Raw genomic sequence first — 22,500 nt, forward strand, 5'->3', positions numbered from 1 at the left:
TTCTTTATTAAAATTATATATTTTATAAAACAAGAGAAAAAAAAGAGAGGGAGAAAGACAGAATTTGAACTAAAGGCGTATTAAATATGTGCAATTATTGACAAGTGGATTAAATGTAACACCATGATTTTCTAAATGAAGGTCAAGCAAAGGTGAAACTAAAGATAAATTTTAAGGATGAGATATGATAATAATATCTAATCTATATCATTTTTAAATCAACATAATATATAGTATTAAAGGGACTTACCATTTTTTTTCAATATTTATATTATTAGCAACAGAGAAGGATTGCTCGGTATTTAATATGTCACGATCAGGAGTGATTAAAAGGATCAATGGCGCAACACCAACCACCTCAATCGCCTGGAATTGAATGACTTGGACTGGACAACAGAGTTGCCAAGCCAAGCAGAGTTGCTTAAATATAGATGTAAAGAGCTTTCCAGCACAAACACACAAATAAATACAATGTCATATGATTGGCTATCAAATAGAAAGATTTTCGGGACTTTAAAAATTCTCTATTCAATAACCAATTGCATGACATTGTGTCTATCTGTGTCTTGCGGGTGTGATGTCCTGACATTTTTCGACACCTTATTTTTGCTATTACTCGCGTACTACTTTCATTTCTACATTGCTATAAAATAAAATATGATTATTTAATACGTTTGCTTTTGTTTTTAGTTATTGAATTAATTTTATTAATTCTACCTTATTTTATATAGTAGTGATGAAAAGTTCACTTTTCACGTGATGTTTCTAGGGAAAAAGTTACACGCGTGCGCGCGATCGCTGTCCTGATTGGTATATATCTACTGTAGTAGATATACTCTATAGACTTTATATTTACACAGATATAATCTTGTAACCTATAATTTCAATCATTGCCGAGTGTTGCTTGTGAAGAGGGAAAAAGAGAAGTCTTTACATTTTTTCATAGAAATATAAAAATTTAATTAATTGTGAATCTTTTTCCAAATTACGCTGTATACATATGTATGTTATGCATTCATATTTGTTTTTTCTTTCAATTTTGTAATTTTTCAATATAAGTGAAAAATCTCAATTTTAAGAAACAATATATATTTTATATATGATAATTATTTTAGATTATGCAGTTATCTAAATTAAAAAAGCGAAGAGAACGAACATTGAGTGTGCACTTTCCTCATGTGCTAAAAGATAAAAAAGATGTTGAAAATTTATTCACGGGTAATTTTTACATAAAATTACCACGACAGTCCAGTAGATCATGTCATGTTGTGTTCTCCAATGTAGAGGAAAAAATAACGAACTATAAATCTGCAAAGGAAAAAACAATTAATGGCAAGCGAATTGTTATTAAACCACTATGTGCTCTTGTTAAAAAAAATGCCAAGAAAATAAAAAGAAAGAAAGTTTGTATACCCGAAATCAAACCAGATATTAAAGTGACACAAGCGTAAGAACGTTATTTCCTAAATTGTAACTTAATTTTTAGATGCCATTATTAATATTTTGTTATATATGTTTGTACACAGATTATTTGTCTCAAATATAGCAACTGGTATAAAATCACATGAACTGAAAGGTGCCCTTCCTGGATGTGTCCATGTTACTTTATTAAAATCTTACAATAAAGACTTTAAGTAAGTATAATTCATCTTTTAAATTTCTAATATTACTAATATATGTTAGAATTTTATCTTATATAACAATACATTTATGTGTATATCTGTGTTTATAGGAGTGCAATAGCAAAAATGGAAAGTATTCAAATAGCAGCAGAATATTTGAAGAACAAATATAAATGGCCTGTTTTGAAAGGACATAGAATATGCTTGAAATCGGACACAAGAACAAAACATAAGAAAAGAATTTCTACTAATACTCTAAAAATTTATAATGGAAACACAATAGAGGAATGTAAATTGAATAACGATGTAAAAGCAACAATTGAAAACATATAATTAAAATGTTTAATTTTGTTATTTAATCATTGTCGAAATTTTTATTTGAAATCTATATTACCTTAAAGTTAAATTTTGATAAACTTTAGTCACATTACTATTTCTAAATTTACTAATAGATAAATGCATTTTGATTATACTAGTTTGGATATTAATGTGCTTGCATTATTAATTATATATATATATATATGATTTTTTATGAGCATTTTATATATATTAGAATCTTTACGGTACATACAATATCCATGTATGCATGCAACAAAGTTGGATTCACAGCAGAAATTATAAATAAGAGCAAAATTTTAGAATTTTATTTATAAATCTGATTCTAAAAATATTTATTCTAAAATTATTTTATATTGTGGGAGGTACCGAGGGGTTAATGAGAATTCAAAGAGTCAGGGAGGAAGGCGTGAAGAAATTTGCTAGAACTGGTTGTTTATTAACAAACGATATTTGTATCTATCGCAACTGTAACACTTTAATGATTGGATCTCGCGTATCAAATACTTAACGGGCGCTCACGCGAATAGCGAGGAAGAACGCATGGAGAAATAAGTAAACGGTCTTATTAGGGCTGCGTTCCGTTTCACGCATTGAGCACATAGATCGCCTGGAAATCTATAATTCACGTAACATATATTATAGATTTCCAGGCGATCTATGCGCTCAATGCGTGAAACGGCGCAAGGGGCACGAAACAGAGTATGTTCTTTTCTATGTGGGCATCGGCCCCCACTCCTTAAATAAAGGCAAACGCTCGGTCTAGATATACTATGTCTATGGGTTGCCAAGTGCCAAGTGATTAGCAAATGAAGGCGCTGTTGTCGAGTTGGCAAGCAACGAGACAACGGCTGCGCGCGCAATACAGATGGCAGCAGAAAGTTATGCTGAATGGGTTATAAGCCCTATAGCATCTTATAATATATATATCCACACATTAAGTTTTCGCTCTAAGTGCCGGTCTACAATAGATGATTTAAGCCCTAAGCCTTAAGAAATTGACTAAGTGCCGGTCTACAATAGGTGATTTAAGCCCTAAGCCTTAAGAAATTGACCAATCACAGTCAAGTATGAGGAGAATACTCTACTGTGATTAGTCAATTTCTTAAGGCTTAGGGCTTAAAATCTTATTGTAGACACCGCTTAATCACAGTCGGGTATTCTCCTTATACTTTACTGTGATTAGTCAATTTCTTAAGGCTTAGGGCTTAAAATCTTATTGTAGACACCGCTTAATCACAGTCGGGTATTCTCCTTATACTTGATTGTGATTGGTCAATTTCTTAAGGCTTAGGGCTTAAATCACCTATTGTAGACCGGCACTAAAGCAGAAAAAAGAATTGTTGCTTTGTCCTAATTAGTCAAATTCCAATTTCATCAATAGGTTTGTTCGCGTTGCTTGAATTTTTTGCACTCAGTATCTTCGCTTTCACTCTCTTCAACATCCGAATATATATTTATCTCGTTTTCAGTGCAGAACTTTTTGGGAATTTCAAGCAACGCGAACAAACCTAATGTGTAGTTTATGATACGAACTTTCTGGAAGTTTCTTCAACCAATCGGTACGTCTAACAAACTCGTATGACAGATCGCACCCTAATTCGAGATATCGATACATAGATCGACACATGGTGCAGATCGATGTGTCGAGTGAAACGAATTGTTTCTCACGTTTCTTTCCGATACAAGGCGTATTCTGAGTTTGTCAAGTTCGTTGAATTTCCAATAATATCCGTTTTAATCCTACTTGTTGTGATAGTCACAAAAAAGTAAATGATTTGTCGAAATTCATAATCTTTCCAAAATCAAATATGTTTGATTATATTTTAATAACTGTTTATACTTTTAGCATATTTACGAATATACGACGTGTGTGTTCTCATATTTTTCACCTCTAAATATATAAATCATAATTTCTTTATTTTTTATAATTCATGTAATTGTGTAGTTTCTCAAAATATAATTTTGACATATAATTTTTATTGTACAATATATGTATGATATCTTTGTATTATGGTATATATACATAACCTTATTTAAGTATCCGAGTAAGTAGAAGCATTCTCTTATAAAAAGAAAGTACAATGCTATATCATACCATTAATAATATCAAATCATATCATTAAAGAAGAAACAGGAAAGATTATATTTGACAAACTTACCTATCTACTTTTTTTTCTATTTGTTAATAATACATTTTAAATTTATCAATTATTAACTTGGATTTTATACTAGATTATTTTCATTATTATTTATAGAATGTTGATGCCAAAAAAGAATCGTGTAGCTATCTATGAGTACCTTTTCAAAGAGGGAGTTATGGTAGCAAAGAAGGATTATCATGCATCGAAACATCCGGAATTAGAAAATATTCCCAATCTTCAAGTCATTAAGGCTATGCAGGTAACAATCTTCAATATCTCTTTTGTGCATTATATAAAGTAAGATCTTATTGCATTAAGAATTATAAATATTTTCTAACTTTATGGACTATATATATATATATATCTTTCAGTCTTTAAAATCTAGAGGATATGTGAAGGAACAATTTGCTTGGAGGCATTTCTACTGGTATCTTACAAATGATGGTATCGAATATTTACGTGGATACTTGCATTTACCACCTGAAATTGTGCCCTCAACTCTCAAGAAACAACCAAGGTCTGAAACCACAAGGCCGAGACCTGCTGCGACTAGAAGCGAGGGCTCGAGACCAACGGAAGATCGGGCAGGATACAGGCGAGGTCCGGGTGGTCCTCCAGGCGCTGGTGACAAGAAAGCTGATGTAGGCGCAGGTACAGGTGATCTTGAATTCCGTGGTGGCTTCGGCCGTGGAAAAGCACTACAGTAACTTTATTCGTATAATGAAATTTTAAATAAATATTCTAAAATATATCGTTTTTTTTTATTCTGTCCTTTAATTCGAATAATGCTTTTATCATTTTTAGTATTTTGCATTATATATACTAACAAATTGAATGAAGTTTCTTTTCATAGTTCCTTTATTGTATCAATATATAATAAACTACAAACTCTTTGAACAGAGAGGTGAAGGAAACATACACACACACACAATTTTTTTTATAAAATTTTATATATTTTTCTATATATTTTATATGGAAGCAGAGTACAGAATAGTATTATAGCAAACTTACAATATATTTGGAAATTAGACCTGTTGTATATATAATATTAATAAGTAAATTTTTTTATATAGTAAATCATGATTTTCAATTAAAATCATCACAGATTTTTCTACATTTGTGCTTATACAGCAAAAAAACATAGATAATTTTTATATAATTTAACATATTCTTGTCACACACACATAATTATAACTTATATTAAGATTTAAATAAATATTCCTAAAACAGTTTTTGTAATCCTCTGTGAAGGACAAAGTTCTTTCCTTTATGTCAAAGTATTACTTGTCAATGTAAGTTTACAGGATAGACATAAGAAGATAATTGATCTTCACATCATAATATATAATATATAAGCATACAAAGATAGATATAAAAGATTTACTGATTTTTAATTAAATTTTCATTTGTATTCGTTAAGTTATTATATCGACAATTTTTTTTTTTTTTTTTTTTTTTGTTACCCATGACACTATCAGTATTTACATTGGTAACTACTATACTGAATTACTTATTATACTTATACTGAATTAGATATACTAATATTCATAGATAGTATCAAGTAAGTTATTGTAGAATAATAAATTATAGCACAGAGTTAATATCACTTAGATCTCTTTTTGAAATATTTAAATAATCTTGCAAGCTTTTCTTTTGCTAAATAATATCTTGTATTCCTGGCAATATAAAGCGTTCAATGCTAGTTTTTAGTCTACTGCAACTAAATTAAATTTGATAAGTTATTTGAGAAACTAATGCTCCTAAATTAGCCATCATTCAATGAAGGTCTTATCATTTTTGTTATGTTCCAACATTGATTAATATAAATTGCGCAATTAATATCTTTTCTCTATTTTTGTGTGTATAAATAATTTGTCTACAAGATCCTTTTGAAACTAATTAAAAGACATTATCTTCAATTTTAATAATTTTTGTACATTATATCTGTGTTGCTTTGATACAAGCACATTATCTTCAATTGAAATATTTAACAAGATTATACACATTTATGATATAGTGTAAATGTTATATCATTTTACATATTACTCAAAGCAAATGACTTTCACAAAGAAAATTGCAATTTTATGTAATATTGGCGTATCTGTTAAAGTATATATAATAAAGAATCTAGAATTCTTATAATCTCTCTGAACAAAATAATCTTATATTATATCATTATTGTTATACAAACAAAAAAAAAACAAATCAGAATTGCATTTAAAAGCTAGAGATAAGTATGAAAAGAATATATTATTGGCTGTATAATCTCCTTTTTCATTATTGATTAATATATTAGCAATAAACATAAAATTTCTATTTTTTGTATATGTTGACAAGTAAAAGTATTTTACACTAGAATCTTGAAATTTACTTTGCTTTTGTTAATTATTATGACAGCTCTAGAATGTGTACGAATTTCATCAAATTGTATCTTGTTACACTCTTGTTATTTAGAATCCCATAATTTAAAGCATATATATATGCATTCAGTATGCTCAAATGTCCAACAATGATAGTATATTATCATATGTAAATCGAAATTTTGATAATCTGTTGTATATCTAGAAAACTTAAATGCTATCTACCTATCATCACACTGCAGATAAAACATGTGCTAATGGCTTAAAGAGTTACTTTGAAATATTCTGCTACAGGAAGAAATTCGAAACAATGAAAATCAACAAAAAGGAGTGGCAATAATTCTCTGTAATAAATAAAGTGCGACCTTAACCATTGTCGCATCTTACTGTGTCACAATTTGTGCTCCATAGCAGGCAATTGCCTATACCGCTGTAACAAATGAGGAAGACAGCGGCGAGGAACACAAGACTGCAAATAGTGCAGGGCTTACGTTCCAGGAAGAACCCTATCAAGTAGAGCGCCATAAACATGACATGGGTTTGCAACAACGCCGGATTGACAGGTTTCGGTATCAGCAGCACCGGGATCAGCCATTGTAGGCAGTACATTCTCTCTTGAGTGTATAGGGATGGTCGAAACAGCACTCGCAACGTCTTTCACATCAGACGAATATCTCATCAATAACAGGACCTTCGGAAAATAACAACATGAGCAATAGAGCTGTAGCTAATAACCTGGATACCCATCGACATAGAAATTGTTATTAACCTCATTTGGAAGCATCACCGCTTGCGTACGAATCAGTTTGTCGTCATTGGTTGTCACTCCTTAACTTTCAATATACATTTTTTTTCCTTCGACTGTATAACTATCCGCTGTACTGCTAATTGCTATTAATGTACAGGGGAAGGGAAGAGGGGAAAAGGGAAGAACAATCAACACTAAATTGCAATATACCAATAATTTCGCACAATTCTCAGCTTATTTAATAACCACGAACTATGGACTTCTGTATCATATACTAGACCGCTAACTTCGATGCTAAAATCCGTATCAAACTATGCATTGAAGATTAAAATTAAAAATTGAGAATTGAAATTTGACCAATCAGAACAGAAAGAGCTAAAATTCCTTTAGCCTGATTGGTCAAATTTCAATTTTCAATGCACCGTCTGATAAGCCCGTATCAGACCATGCATTGAGATTGAAATTTGACCAATCAGGACAAGGAAATTTTAGTTCCTTTTATCCTGATTGGTCAAATTTCAATCTTCAATACGTAGTCTGATACGGGCTATACGGGCTTTATATTCGGGCATTGAAGAAAATGAGCGCGAAGGATCCGATATGAGTGTAGAAAAAATGAACAAACCTACTGTGCTGACAAAATGAACAAACCTACTGTGTAGTCGCCGGGGCCGGGATTCATTTCGAGAGAGAGAGAAAGAGAGAAATGTGTTTTGAGATACTCTAAATATTCTTATTTTTTTGTCTGTCACATTTGGCAATCGTTTAATATCATAATAGAATTTTGTATTTTGTAAAAAATCAATCGTAATAATTTCTAATAAAATTGCGTCTTACTATTTTCAACCAATGTGTTTTTTAATCGAATTGCTTTTTCAACGACGTTGATTTTCGCGTCTGCTGTACGCTAAGCATATTCGACGCATATATTTCGGTAAATGGAACCAAGATTCTACGGATATCAATAACACTGCAACGGTATGTTTATATTTATTTTAATGGCGCTCAAATTTACAAGTGGAAATTATTATATTGTCATATTTCTTTTCTTTTTTTTTTCTAGGTTACACTATACCCTTAGAAATGGCGGATAAGGCTATGATGAAGGTAGTATGTATAACTTTATTAGATTCTTACTTATTAAGTATAATTGCCTATTATTAAGTTTTTAATTTGCATTTATAGCAAATCGCGGAGCAGAAACTTAAAGCTTTTTCCATCGGTACTATGGGTAAACGGCCATTGAGTAAAAAAGAATTGGAAGAACAACGTAAGAAGGAACAAGAACAAGCCGCAGCTCAGGTAAATGATGCTGCATATTGATTTTTTTGGTTGTCCATTTTATCGTACAGATTGTATTAATTTTATTCTATGGTTGTAATTACGCTTTGTGTACAGGCATTTGAAGAATTTGTGGCAACATTTCAAGAAACACCAAGTAAAACAGCTAGCAAGGTATGGGTTAAAGCAGGAACATACGATGCAGGCAAAAGGCGTAAGTATAGAATTCATGTGTGCATTTGCAAACAATTATTTCTTAAATGATTAGAAGAGTAAATTGTTATAAAATAAACTTTTTATTTTATATTATATTATTTTCTTTTTAAGAGGAAGACACAAGAGAAAAGGGGAAACTTTATAAGCCACAGTCAAAAATCTCAGAAATAGTTGATAACAGATCATCAGCAGAACAAGCTCAAGAATATGCAAGATTGCTTGGTTTGAATGAACGAAAACTAGATAGGTTAGGCAAGAAAAAGAAAGAAGGGGAAAAAAAGAAAAGCAATCTTGAATTATTTAAAGAGGAGCTGAAGATGATACAAGAAGAGCGTGAAGAGAGGCACAAATATAAGGGCGTAGTGAAGACAGTAATATCTGCACAATCTGAAGATCCAATGATGGCTGCTTTAAAATGCGTGGAAGGTATTATATATATAATAACCGAATCACGCAAACTCGGCTTTGAAATAAAACGCGTCGTATTAATCTTCGATAGTTTTTAACTTTCGTCTGCAGAATTTCATCACTTGAATATTTAACGCAGTCATACAAAGGACACCTCGCGCCAATTCTACGACTCGAAATACAAGACGGCAAACGAAAGAGAGGTGTCTCTCTTTCTTTCTCTTAATGCAGGAAGAAGTTCTTCCTGTGTCTATAAACGAGATCTCTGGCATGCATGGCTGCGTGCGTAGGTGTTAGCTAGCACGCGTGCAACCCGATGCATAATGTATTCGTGTGCAACGAGTGCGACGGAGCAACGCCGCGTAACCGAATTAAAAGTGAGAGATGAATTTGAGACATCTTGAGGGTTGTTTTTTTATATCGACCCTCGCGCGTTGACTTCTTCTTTTATGAAAACTCGGTATTAGAAACATTAAAGCCTCCGACAATCGTGGATTGTGTATTATAATCGAGTTGTCGCGAATCCTGCGGATATTTGGAAATTATGATTTTAATAAATAAAAGAATTTTGTATATTTTTAATTACTTTTATGCTTACATGCATGTATTGTATATTATATACATAAATATGTATTGTGTATTATATATATAAATATATATATATATATATATATATTATATAAAATACTTCAAATTTTATTTTAATTTGATACAATGCCTCTCTCCAAATTTTGCTTTAAAAGTTGTTTTTGCAATGAAATATGATATATTTTTATAGCATTACTATTTAAATCTGTAGTGCGCTTATAACTTTAGTAGGTAATAAATCCTCATTTCCGGATCCGCGAAAGGCTAATCTGCATAACTTCATTGATGATCCCCGTCTCTTAGCCCTGATATATGAGGGTATTGTCCTTCTCCTTATCTTTTTCCTTGCCACCTCCCTCTATCTCATAATTATAAGAAATGTTGAAGAATTTTTGTTTTACAGATGGCTCATTTGATAATGGTGATCCAAATACTACAAACTTGTACTTGGGAAATTTGAATCCAAAGGTAAAATATATATTGATTTTTTCTTATATATATATACAATAATTTCCCTATGTTCTGTTTCTACACAGATCACAGAACAGCAACTGATGGAAATATTTGGCAAATATGGTCCATTGGCTAGTATAAAAATAATGTGGCCACGCAGTGATGAAGAGAAAGCCAGACAAAGGAATTGTGGTTTTGTCGCGTTCATGAGTCGTAAGGATGGAGAGCGTGCATTGAAAAATCTTAATGGTGAGAATATAACAAAAGTATTTTTTTAACAAATATACAAATTGCTTCACACACAAGAATCACCTTTTATTTATTTACTTATGTGTATACTATTGTTAATATATTATTGAATTTTAATATACATAAATTTTTATATTGCTTTAACTATTATAATTTACATTATAATGACAATTTATAATTGGGATATTAAATATATATTATCATATCATATCATGAATTAGGTCGCGATATAATGCAATATGAGATGAAGTTGGGCTGGGGAAAGAGCGTACCAATTCCGCCTTATCCCATTTATATTCCACCTGCTTTGATGGAGATCACGCAGCCACCGCCCCCGTCTGGTCTTCCATTTAATGCTCAACCACATCGTCGCGACAAACACAAGGTACACCAAATAAACCATTTGAGAAGTGTAATTAATGAAGTAGTTAGTTATATGTTTCAAGTTTTCTTTATTTAATATTATCTTTTGAGAAAATAATCACATTCCGAAAATATTTATTAATCAATTGTATTTTTTTCTTTTTTATCATATATTAATTACATATATTAAGATAGTTATAGGAATTAAAAAGGTATATATTTTATACTACAAATATCTAGTAAGTAAAGAGTTCTACATGAATATTCGGTAAACATGCATTCTATTAATTAGTACATTAACATTTAATATATTTATTTCTTTTATTTAATTTTATTGATTTGAGCGATTTTATATAACAATTTAACAAAACGCGAAATAAAATCATCGTCTAAAACTCTAACGATGTACTCGTTCTCTTTTCCCATGTAGTCGATAAAATGATACTTCAAGATGATCACAATGATAAATTGTGATAAAAACTTGTTTGTTTATTTTATTCAAATTGAATAACTATTTTTGAAACATAATCTCAGATCCCACGTATCCGCAATATACAGAGCGCGGAGCCGCAGGAGAAGGAAAACTTTGAAAAGGTAAAATTATTTCTACGTTCTATTTAAAAAATAAGCTTGAATTAGATATTTATTTTCCTGTTAATCTGTTATTTTATTTTATTAAGAATTATTATAGATTTATAAATTTTCATGTAACATATATGTATTATATCTATTTATAAAAGTATTTATGAAGAAAGTTTCCTAAGTCAGTAAAATTGTTATAAATTTTCCAACAAACTAACAGTTTACTTATAAAAATATTTTAATGATAAAATAGGAACAAATATATACTTATATTTTAAATTTAGTTTTGAGTGAATAAAATATACATACTCATACATAAACATATATGCACTCCATGTGTTAATTCCTTGTTGATCATATTAAATGTACAATTCTAATTATATTTATAAATCCTGTGTTAATTTGTTGGCGACTATTTTTGGGATACACATTTTGACATTTGGATTGGGACATTCTATCATCTGTCACTATTGCACTGATAATCTGGACTGATGATCAGATTTTGCAGAATGCTGTTGTCAAAGTGGTGATACCAACAGAAAGGTATTTATTGATTTGAATAATATAATGACAGATCTGTAAGCGCATGTGTGTGCGCGCGCGTGCATGCACACAAACACACACACACACACAAAATATATATATATGTAAAATATGAATGCATGAAATGTATTTGTAAATGACGCTTTTACTGAATGTGATATTTTTTCGATAGCAATTGATACAAATGCATACTTAATCAAATCGTGTGTTACAGAAATTTAGTAATGTTAATACATAGAATGGTGGAATTTGTAATTCGAGAAGGACCAATGTTTGAAGCAATGATTATGAACAGAGAATTAACTAATCCAATGTTCAGGTATATCTTATTATATCTTATTGTATATATGATATATTCTTTTATAACTTAATACATATACTAGTAACTTTAATTTTAGATTCTTATTTGAGAATTATTCTCCTGCACATACTTATTACCGCTGGAAACTATATTCTATTCTACAAGGGGATGGACAGAAGGAATGGCATACGGAAGATTTCAGAATGTTTAAAGGTGGAAGTGTATGGAGACCACCACCAATCAATCCTTGGACGCAAGGCATGCCGGATGAATTAATAGAAATGGAAGAGAGGCAAGAACCAAGGAGGGGTAGCCTTTCAAACAGGTATTTAAATAGCAAAAAACAGCACAAAATTATTTATAGAATAATAAAATATGTCAAAATAAAACAACTCAAACACACACACACACACAAAATATATATATATGTAAAATATGAATGCATGGAATGTATTTGTAAATGATGCTTTTACTGAATGTGATATTTTTTTGATAGCAATTGATACAAATGCATACTTAATCAAATTGTGTGTTACAGAAATTTAGTAATGTTAATACATAGAATGGTGGAATTTGTAATTCGAGAAGGACCAATGTTTGAAGCAATGATTATGAACAGAGAATTAACTAATCCAATGTTCAGGTATATCTTATTATATCTTATTGTATATATGATATATTCTTTTATAACTTAATACATATACTAGTAACTTTAATTTTAGATTCTTATTTGAGAATTATTCTCCTGCACATACTTATTACCGCTGGAAACTATATTCTATTCTACAAGGGGATGGACAGAAGGAATGGCATACGGAAGATTTCAGAATGTTTAAAGGTGGAAGTGTATGGAGACCACCACCAATCAATCCTTGGACGCAAGGCATGCCGGATGAATTAATAGAAATGGAAGAGAGGCAAGAACCAAGGAGGGGTAGCCTTTCAAACAGGTATTTAAATAGCAAAAAACAGCACAAAATTATTTATAGAATAATAAAATATGTCAAAATAAAACAACTCGAAAATTTTATTAACAGTCTCGTGATGTGAGAATGTACATATGTATAAATTTTCTGAAATATTTTCTATTTAAAATTTTGTTTTTTTTAATTATATTAAATTAAATTAATTTTAAATTTTTCTATTTTCTATTTTTTTATAGTCAGCGAGATCGTTTAGAAGATCTGTTGAGAAATATATCACCTGAACGAATAAAAGTTGCAGAAGCAATGGTATTTTGTATAGAACATGCGGAAGCAGCAGAAGAGATTTGTGATTGTATTTCAGAATCATTGTCAATTTTACAAACTCCTGTGAATAAGAAAATCGCAAGATTGTATTTGATATCTGACATATTACACAATTGTGGAGTAAAAGTAACTAATGCCACTATTTATAGAAAAGCGTACGTAATCTTTTTTCTTTAAAAAAAAAAGGAAAGGAAGAAAAGATGCATGTAATTAATATCATTTGTTTTACAGATTTGAGACACGTCTTCTGGATATCTTTAGCGAAGTTCATCAAGCATACAAGCAGTTTGATAGTAAATTGAAGGCAGAAGGATTCAAAGTTCGTGTTATGCGAATGTTTAGGGCATGGGAAGATTGGACAGTATACCCAAGAGATTTTCTTGTTAAATTACAAAATACATTCCTGGGGCTTGTTTTGGTAACTTTAAATTTACAGCGATAATATATCCTTCAGGAAATAGATTTTATAATATTCCTAATTTCTCTCTGTAAGATGGACGAACCTGAGCCTGAGAATGATGAAGATATTGATGGTGCGCCATTGTCTGATGTTGATGGCGATGGTACTGAAGATTTGGATGGGGTACCACTTGATGGTGCAACCTTGTTGAAAGGTGCCATGAAGCATGGTCTCACATCTCAAGCAACTTCAAATTACGACGATATCGATGGAGTGCCTAGTATATATGCGTTCCTGAAATAAACACAGAAAGATATAGTTCTATACTAGTAAATAATATCATATGTATATATATCTATCTGTCATAGTGGATGAAGATATTGACGGAGTACCAATGGATGATGATGACAGTGCAAACATGCGAAATAAGGATGATGAAAAGAAATCGACAATGCCAGCTGGGTTTGTTCCTTCGCGATGGGAAACTGTTGATCCTGATCAGGTTTCAAAATATTTTAATCTCAATAAAATAACAATATCTTTTCGTATTATATTTATACATCACACAATTTTATTAGGTTGAGGCACAAGCAATGACCACCAGTAAATGGGAAGAATTAGGTCAAAACGAAGATTCCAATTCTCAAGATACTAGTATGGATTCCAGGTAGAACTTTGCCGAAACAATTGTCGATAATGTCGATAATCTTACATATAAGAAATATTTTAATAATTTATATATATTAAAAAATATATTTATAATAAAAATTACTTCAACAGTGGTAGGGATTACAATGAAGAAAGGCGAAACAGGATACGTGAAATTGAAGTAAAAATTATGCAATATCAGGATGAATTAGAAAGTGGTAGAAGAACATTAAAGTCTGGTATGACAATACAGGCACAAGTAGAGCATTATAGGAAAAAACTTATACGAAAGGTATTATTTTTACACATATAAATTTTATTAAATACATAACAATATCGCACATATACACATAAAAATTACTATAGAGTGAGAGAGAAATGAAGGACATAAAAAGCGAAGAACGTGATGATGAGAAACGAAGGGAGAAGAAGCGAAGCCGAAGTACCACACCAGAATCTCCTAGTCACAGCTATCGAAGACGATCGTCGACAAGTCCATCATCTAAAAGTGTTAGATATAGGTAAATGCTCTATCTCGAATTTTCTTATATACATATTCTAGTTTTATATTTTCTTTGTTATATAATACATGAGGTCTCCGTTGCTTGATGTTTTTCAATTCAGAGATATTCTAACTTTTCCTATTTAATGCAATTTTTAATTTATACTTTTATCTATCTCTAAATATAACCACACACAATTTACATTATTTATAAAATAGTTTAAAAATTATTTTATTTATAAATATATTTCTTGTTATATATTTTTAGATCACGCAGTAGATCGCCACGCTGCAAACGTAGATCAAGATCTCCATATAAAAAACGCGTACCAGTAACCCCGTCTCCTCCTCGTATTCGACGTACGCCATCACCTTCCTTTTCTTCAGGCAGAGGATCTCGCAGGTCACCCACTAATGAACGTTGTGATAGGAAAAGACGCAGATCACCTTCTTTATCGCCTCCACCGCCTCCACGTACTTCCTCTAAACATAGAGCTTGTAGTCCGCCTTCCCCGCGTAAGCGACACAAGCATAAATATTAAATTGCGATACACACATTGTCGTAGAGATTACACAGCAGTTTTTTGCAAAATAATTCTTCGGGATATATCTTTTTGTTTATTTTTTTTTTTTAGATCAGACATTTATTATCTTACGCGATCGTGTTACATTCACAAATTGCATTGATGTACTAAAGAGATTAATCCCCTTTGTTCTTTCTCGTATACATACATTTAACTCGTCTATACGTGTTCAGAAAATATAAGATGAATTTCTCGCTGCTTAATTATTATCGCGAAATAAAACTTTTATTTTGTACATTACAAAATATTAGTATATTTTGCATCGACTAATACGATAATTGAGACAACGCGCGTTATATGTGCAGCTTTCAAGTATAAAAAACAAGAGACAAAATATTTTACCAATTGCTGAAAGTCACGCGAATCAGATTATTTATAATATCTTTTAAATACACACATTGAAGGGAGAATGAGGAAAGTGTATATATTAATTATATATATAAAGAATACGAAGATAGAATGATCGTCTTTAAGTTTATACCAAGAATGCGACACTTTTGTTAAATGTCCTGAAAGTATATTTCAGAATTGAATAACATAATCTTACTTAATAATATATATCAAAAATATTGTTTTCTTGCATTGTGAACATTTTGAATAAATAATTTTATGTAAAGATAATCATTTATACATCATTTTATCTTTGCATCTCTAAACTTGTCACGATGTTTAATTATTATAAAGTTTGACTTTATTGATTACCATGGTTTATGTTCAACTTTTAATTTTTTAACAATTGTATGGATATATTTTATAAAGAAAATCTCTATTTTCTTTTCTTTAAATTAATTTAACTTTATTACGCATGCTGTACATCAGTCATTTCTGCAAAAATCTAATGTCTTTGAAAAATCGTATGAATATTATTAGTTGAGCTTTAACAAAGTTGACGCGTTTCAAACCGTGATATACTTCTCAAACAAAAGTGAAAGTAGATAGTTATATTAATAAATTAAAGAACGAAAGAAAAAGATTAACGAATATAATTTTTCTATTTACATATAATGTTACTTATTATATCTTAATATTTTTTTAAACTACGAATCATATATCATATTTTTGATACAAATCGTTTGCTGAAAGGACAATTTCACAGTTCGAAAAAAATAAATATATTATCAAATTATCTTACAAGAGAGCACATATTCTAATTACGAAGCTCACTGTCAATCTGACGATCTGTGGAATTATTTTCTTCGTGGGCGACTATATCATCTATATTCCATATATTATTAAAGTCATAAGCTTTTCCTCCACTTTTAAGTTGATCACTATCCACTTCATTAATTTCCATTCCTGTTTGTTGAAAGGATGTTTTCGATTCAGATTCCATATGTGAGTCCTTTAGCGCTTTAACACCTGTTTGCAAAGCAATATTTTCGCGAAAACTGCAATACACTATTTTTTATTAAACCTGTTTATTATATATTTCACAAATATTTTACGTTAATTGTATATATATAAATAAGTTGAGTCATATAAGAAATTAAAAATCTTTATAGACTATATATATATATCTATCTGTCATAGTGGATGAAGATATTGACGGAGTACCAATGGATGATGATGACAGTGCAAACATGCGAAATAAGGATGATGAAAAGAAATCGACAATGCCAGCTGGGTTTGTTCCTTCGCGATGGGAAACTGTTGATCCTGATCAGGTTTCAAAATATTTTAATCTCAATAAAATAACAATATCTTTTCGTATTATATTTATACATCACACAATTTTATTAGGTTGAGGCACAAGCAATGACCACCAGTAAATGGGAAGAATTAGGTCAAAACGAAGATTCCAATTCTCAAGATACTAGTATGGATTCCAGGTAGAACTTTGCCGAAACAATTGTCGATAATGTCGATAATCTTACATATAAGAAATATTTTAATAATTTATATATATTAAAAAATATATTTATAATAAAAATTACTTCAACAGTGGTAGGGATTACAATGAAGAAAGGCGAAACAGGTTACGTGAAATTGAAGTAAAAATTATGCAATATCAGGATGAATTAGAAAGTGGTAGAAGAACATTAAAGTCTGGTATGACAATACAGGCACAAGTAGAGCATTATAGGAAAAAACTTATACGAAAGGTATTATTTTTACACATATAAATTTTATTAAATACATAACAATATCGCACATATACACATAAAAATTACTATAGAGTGAGAGAGAAATGAAGGACATAAAAAGCGAAGAACGTGATGATGAGAAACGAAGGGAGAAGAAGCGAAGCCGAAGTACCACACCAGAATCTCCTAGTCACAGCTATCGAAGACGATCGTCGACAAGTCCATCATCTAAAAGTGTTAGATATAGGTAAATGCTCTATCTCGAATTTTCTTATATACATATTCTAGTTTTATATTTTCTTTGTTATATAATACATGAGGTCTCCGTTGCTTGATGTTTTTCAATTCAGAGATATTCTAACTTTTCCTATTTAATGCAATTTTTAATTTATACTTTTATCTATCTCTAAATATAACCACACACAATTTACATTATTTATAAAATAGTTTAAAAATTATTTTATTTATAAATATATTTCTTGTTATATATTTTTAGATCACGCAGTAGATCGCCACGCTGCAAACGTAGATCAAGATCTCCATATAAAAAACGCGTACCAGTAACCCCGTCTCCTCCTCGTATTCGACGTACGCCATCACCTTCCTTTTCTTCAGGCAGAGGATCTCGCAGGTCACCCACTAATGAACGTTGTGATAGGAAAAGACGCAGATCACCTTCTTTATCGCCTCCACCGCCTCCACGTACTTCCTCTAAACATAGAGCTTGTAGTCCGCCTTCCCCGCGTAAGCGACACAAGCATAAATATTAAATTGCGATACACACATTGTCGTAGAGATTACACAGCAGTTTTTTGCAAAATAATTCTTCGGGATATATCTTTTTGTTTATTTTTTTTTTTTAGATCAGACATTTATTATCTTACGCGATCGTGTTACATTCACAAATTGCATTGATGTACTAAAGAGATTAATCCCCTTTGTTCTTTCTCGTATACATACATTTAACTCGTCTATACGTGTTCAGAAAATATAAGATGAATTTCTCGCTGCTTAATTATTATCGCGAAATAAAACTTTTATTTTGTACATTACAAAATATTAGTATATTTTGCATCGACTAATACGATAATTGAGACAACGCGCGTTATATGTGCAGCTTTCAAGTATAAAAAACAAGAGACAAAATATTTTACCAATTGCTGAAAGTCACGCGAATCAGATTATTTATAATATCTTTTAAATACACACATTGAAGGGAGAATGAGGAAAGTGTATATATTAATTATATATATAAAGAATACGAAGATAGAATGATCGTCTTTAAGTTTATACCAAGAATGCGACACTTTTGTTAAATGTCCTGAAAGTATATTTCAGAATTGAATAACATAATCTTACTTAATAATATATATCAAAAATATTGTTTTCTTGCATTGTGAACATTTTGAATAAATAATTTTATGTAAAGATAATCATTTATACATCATTTTATCTTTGCATCTCTAAACTTGTCACGATGTTTAATTATTATAAAGTTTGACTTTATTGATTACCATGGTTTATGTTCAACTTTTAATTTTTTAACAATTGTATGGATATATTTTATAAAGAAAATCTCTATTTTCTTTTCTTTAAATTAATTTAACTTTATTACGCATGCTGTACATCAGTCATTTCTGCAAAAATCTAATGTCTTTGAAAAATCGTATGAATATTATTAGTTGAGCTTTAACAAAGTTGACGCGTTTCAAACCGTGATATACTTCTCAAACAAAAGTGAAAGTAGATAGTTATATTAATAAATTAAAGAACGAAAGAAAAAGATTAACGAATATAATTTTTCTATTTACATATAATGTTACTTATTATATCTTAATATTTTTTTAAACTACGAATCATATATCATATTTTTGATACAAATCGTTTGCTGAAAGGACAATTTCACAGTTCGAAAAAAATAAATATATTATCAAATTATCTTACAAGAGAGCACATATTCTAATTACGAAGCTCACTGTCAATCTGACGATCTGTGGAATTATTTTCTTCGTGGGCGACTATATCATCTATATTCCATATATTATTAAAGTCATAAGCTTTTCCTCCACTTTTAAGTTGATCACTATCCACTTCATTAATTTCCATTCCTGTTTGTTGAAAGGATGTTTTCGATTCAGATTCCATATGTGAGTCCTTTAGCGCTTTAACACCTGTTTGCAAAGCAATATTTTCGCGAAAACTGCAATACACTATTTTTTATTAAACCTGTTTATTATATATTTCACAAATATTTTACGTTAATTGTATATATATAAATAAGTTGAGTCATATAAGAAATTAAAAATCTTTATAGACTATATAATACATATATAGTTTATAAAGATTTTTTATTTCTTATATGATTTAACATATTTGAATGGATTAAATGAAAAAGAATTATTTTGATTACAATAAAGATCCTCCATGCTCATATTTTAACTATCTGCCTCACATGTACTAAATTTTAATTTATTTGTAACTGGTAAACACTGGGAAATGGTAACATATATATTGTTTAATCTAATCGAGATAATAAAGTATTTTATAAAATCACAATACATACAAATCTGTCTATTATTTAATAAACATAGACAATACATATTATTAACCGTTAGAATAAAGGGAACTGTATAAAAGTTCTATTTCTACATGTATAATATGTGCGTGTGTGTACGCATGCATTTGCCATGCATGTGTATGTGCGTATGTGTATATTCATTCAAAAAATATTTAATAATTCATATTTAATAATTTGTTATTTACGTTTCCGTTCTAATATTTTGCTGTCTTTTTTTTCTTCCTTTTCCACCTCTTCTTCCTTTTCCTCTTCCTCTTCCTCTTCCTCTTCCTCTTCCTCTTCCTCTTCCTCTTCCTCTTCCGCTTCCTCCTCCTCTTCCTCTTCCTCTTCCTCCTCCTCTTCATCTTCTTCTTCTTCAGCTTCACTATCCTGTGGAGTGGATAATTTTCCATATTTTGCTTCAAGTTTAGCTATTAATTCTGAATCGTCAACGTTTTCGATTTCCTCATCTTCTTCCTCTTCCTCTTCTCCTCCTCCTTCTTCTTCTTCTTCTTCTTCTTCTTCTTCTTCCTGATTATCATTATTTTCTTCCATCTGCTCTTCATCATATTCTTCCATTCCCAAAACATGTTCGCTTTCTGATGTTTCTAATTCATAATCTTCTTCCTCCTCAGATGATATTATTTTAAATTGATCCCGATTATCGATTTCTATAGTCGAAAAAGATAAGCAAATCTGTGAGACACACATATAATTTATCTCAATACGATACAAGAAAAAAAATTAACATACACAAGAAAAAAATAATAAGATATTATTCACTACACCTGCTTTAGCTGTACTTTGAGTTGACCATTTTTCGTTTACTTGTGGTGCTTTATCTTTTGGAATTAAATTATTTATATCGGTTAGAGAAATATTTTCTTTTTGCAGCTCCATATACTTGTATCTCAAGTCTTCATAATTTTTCACTTGTGCTTCTATAGGTGCTTTATTGTCGACATTCTCAGTTGATTTAATTACTTTTTTAATATGAGGCGGTGGAACTATTGTATTGCGTCTTGATAAATCAGGTATGTCAATTGTATCATGCGGAGAACGGGAAGTATTAACTGAAAAATTGAGTTATTCAATATTCTATGTTGTATGCATGCAAGAAGAGGATATAAACAACTATTAATTGTATATGAACGTAATATACTAAATATATAAAAGAAACATTGGTTTAGTTATAATAAATTTATCTATGTCAAAGCTCTTTACTTACCTGCAAAAAATATAAATTTTAATCTTTTCGATTTTACAACGATTACAATAATGTTAAAATTTAAAACTCTTGCTTCACATCTAATAAATCTAAATAATTCTTTTTTTTGATATGCTATATGTTGCAGCGTCTGTTATAAATAATGTGCTGCTATAAGATAATGCATAATAAAAAATTTACCATTATTCCATCGTCTAACGAGAACAAAATGCGCAGCAACAACAAGTGCAACACCGACTCCAAACTTCACAGCCACTGCAAGCACCATATGTTTTATTTCTAATTACTATCTTTTTTTATATGAAAGTACCGTATAATCAATATAAAGCAGCGAGAGATATTTTTGTCTTTTATTTTTATATTATGAAAAAGGGAGGGCGGGGTGCCGATACTTATATTATATATATATTTTTATATTATATCCAGAATTAAAATTAAGTAAAAGAGCATGGAGGATCACTTTACAGCTATAGTTAAGATTATGTAATTATCCAAAGGCTTTAGCAAAAGCATTTTTAATGTATATTTTTTCACAGACTCACCACTAGTAGATTCTTCTTCAATTTCTTCTTCTTCAGGTTCATTATTTACATCATCTATATCTTCTTCACGTTCTTCACTTTCTATCTGATAAAAAGTCATTAATTTTTAATGACAAAAAAATAAAATTAAGATAAAATAATCAACAAAAAATAATCAGATATAAATATAGCACAATATACAATAGTACAATATATATAAATACAATAGTATAATATATAAAATAATAAAGATAATGAATCACACATACCTCCTCTAAGGGTTCAGCATTATTATCATCAATTTCATGAATGCCAGGTATATCTGCGAATTCCTCAGATACATCGTTATCCTTTTCTTCTACAGAATTATCAACAATCTCCATGCTAGCTTCAAGTTCCATATCAAAGTTATCATTTCCTTCGTCTATCTCATCTTCATATTCATTTGTCTCATCAGTTTCTTCTAATGTACCAGTATCGTCGTATTCTTGTTGTGTTTTATTGTCTTCTTCTTCATCGACATTTTCTTCGT

General features: G+C 30.2%; 5 protein-coding genes across 11 annotated transcripts in view; 2 read left to right on the forward strand and 3 right to left on the reverse strand.

Moving 5' to 3' along the window:
* Positions 1-406, reverse strand: part of LOC115239545 (malate dehydrogenase, cytoplasmic) — a 2,995-nt gene extending 2,589 nt beyond the window's left edge. The window contains exon 1 of the mRNA XM_029814129.1: positions 251-406. Coding sequence (XP_029669989.1) covers positions 251-253 — 3 coding nt within the window. The 5' untranslated portion in view covers positions 254-406. The remainder of the gene's footprint in view (positions 1-250) is intronic.
* Positions 407-827: 421 nt separating this feature from the next.
* Positions 828-4,851, forward strand: LOC115239546 (40S ribosomal protein S10). 3 transcript variants are annotated; one of them, XM_029814132.1, is made up of 5 exons: positions 828-1,002; positions 1,116-1,447; positions 1,527-1,634; positions 4,217-4,361; positions 4,474-4,851. In XM_029814132.1, exons 2-5 carry the CDS (start codon positions 1,119-1,121, stop codon positions 4,807-4,809), a joined length of 918 nt encoding a protein of 305 aa, XP_029669992.1. In that variant the 5' UTR covers positions 828-1,002; positions 1,116-1,118; the 3' UTR covers positions 4,810-4,851. The 3 variants fall into 3 exon arrangements, with proteins under 3 accessions (XP_029669992.1, XP_029669991.1, XP_029669990.1); XM_029814131.1 differs by lacking the exons at positions 828-1,002; positions 1,116-1,447; positions 1,527-1,634 and adding an exon at positions 3,572-3,667; XM_029814130.1 differs by lacking the exons at positions 828-1,002; positions 1,116-1,447; positions 1,527-1,634 and adding an exon at positions 3,619-3,727.
* Positions 4,852-5,162: 311 nt separating this feature from the next.
* LOC115239547 (bladder cancer-associated protein) lies at positions 5,163-7,149 on the reverse strand. Its single transcript, XM_029814133.1, has one exon. It carries the CDS (start codon positions 7,069-7,071, stop codon positions 6,829-6,831), a length of 243 nt encoding a protein of 80 aa, XP_029669993.1. The 5' UTR covers positions 7,072-7,149; the 3' UTR covers positions 5,163-6,828.
* A 693-nt stretch (positions 7,150-7,842) lies between these two features.
* On the forward strand, positions 7,843-19,135 carry LOC115239543 (U2 snRNP-associated SURP motif-containing protein). 4 transcript variants are annotated; one of them, XM_029814126.1, is made up of 20 exons: positions 7,843-8,188; positions 8,274-8,317; positions 8,396-8,512; positions 8,609-8,705; positions 8,819-9,133; positions 10,107-10,171; positions 10,240-10,405; positions 10,627-10,790; positions 11,303-11,362; positions 11,850-11,893; positions 12,108-12,212; positions 12,292-12,519; positions 13,357-13,599; positions 13,676-13,862; positions 13,938-14,124; positions 14,213-14,346; positions 14,423-14,511; positions 17,521-17,680; positions 17,755-17,909; positions 18,159-19,135. In XM_029814126.1, exons 2-20 carry the CDS (start codon positions 8,294-8,296, stop codon positions 18,430-18,432), a joined length of 2,814 nt encoding a protein of 937 aa, XP_029669986.1. In that variant the 5' UTR covers positions 7,843-8,188; positions 8,274-8,293; the 3' UTR covers positions 18,433-19,135. The 4 variants fall into 4 exon arrangements, with proteins under 4 accessions (XP_029669986.1, XP_029669983.1, XP_029669985.1 ...); XM_029814123.1 differs by lacking the exons at positions 17,521-17,680; positions 17,755-17,909; positions 18,159-19,135 and adding exons at positions 14,625-14,784; positions 14,859-15,013; positions 15,263-16,239 and having other exon boundaries at positions 8,274-8,320; XM_029814125.1 differs by lacking the exons at positions 17,521-17,680; positions 17,755-17,909; positions 18,159-19,135 and adding exons at positions 14,625-14,784; positions 14,859-15,013; positions 15,263-16,239 and having other exon boundaries at positions 8,274-8,320; positions 11,859-11,893.
* Positions 19,136-20,224: 1,089 nt separating this feature from the next.
* Positions 20,225-22,500, reverse strand: part of LOC115239544 (glutamic acid-rich protein) — a 4,923-nt gene continuing 2,647 nt past the window's right edge. The window contains exons 4-8 of one of the 2 annotated variants that reach the window (XM_029814127.1): positions 22,238-22,500; positions 21,990-22,074; positions 21,628-21,702; positions 21,008-21,292; positions 20,225-20,890 (exon numbers count right to left, since the gene is read on the reverse strand). The exon at positions 22,238-22,500 is cut by the window's right edge and continues 27 nt beyond it. In XM_029814127.1, coding sequence (XP_029669987.1) covers positions 20,418-20,890; positions 21,008-21,292; positions 21,628-21,702; positions 21,990-22,074; positions 22,238-22,500 — 1,181 coding nt within the window. In that variant the 3' untranslated portion in view covers positions 20,225-20,417. The remainder of the gene's footprint in view (positions 20,891-21,007; positions 21,293-21,627; positions 21,703-21,989; positions 22,075-22,237) is intronic. The other variant, XM_029814128.1, reaches the window with a different exon arrangement.

Source organism: Formica exsecta, unplaced genomic scaffold (assembly GCF_003651465.1).
Source record: "Formica exsecta isolate Colony F162 unplaced genomic scaffold, ASM365146v1 scaffold385, whole genome shotgun sequence".
Lineage (NCBI taxonomy): Eukaryota > Metazoa > Arthropoda > Insecta > Hymenoptera > Formicidae > Formica > Formica exsecta.

What these genes read in the sequence shown, in the direction of transcription:
- LOC115239546 (XM_029814132.1), top strand. Translation starts at nt 1,119, where the DNA reads ATGCAGTTATCTAAATTAAAAAAGCGAAGAGAACGAACATTGAGTGTG. An exon ending in GATATTAAAGTGACACAAGC is followed by an intron (nt 1,448 to 1,526) that starts GTAAGAACGTTA and finishes GTTTGTACACAG; the next exon opens with ATTATTTGTCTCAAATATAG. An exon ending in TCTTACAATAAAGACTTTAA is followed by an intron (nt 1,635 to 4,216) that starts GTAAGTATAATT and finishes TATTATTTATAG; the next exon opens with AATGTTGATGCCAAAAAAGA.
- LOC115239547 (XM_029814133.1), bottom strand. Translation starts at nt 7,071, where the DNA reads ATGTACTGCCTACAATGGCTGATCCCGGTGCTGCTGATACCGAAACCT.
- LOC115239543 (XM_029814123.1), top strand. Translation starts at nt 8,294, where the DNA reads ATGGCGGATAAGGCTATGATGAAGGTA. An exon ending in TGGGAAATTTGAATCCAAAG is followed by an intron (nt 10,172 to 10,239) that starts GTAAAATATATA and finishes GTTTCTACACAG; the next exon opens with ATCACAGAACAGCAACTGAT. An exon ending in AGGGGTAGCCTTTCAAACAG is followed by an intron (nt 12,520 to 13,356) that starts GTATTTAAATAG and finishes ATTTTTTTATAG; the next exon opens with TCAGCGAGATCGTTTAGAAG.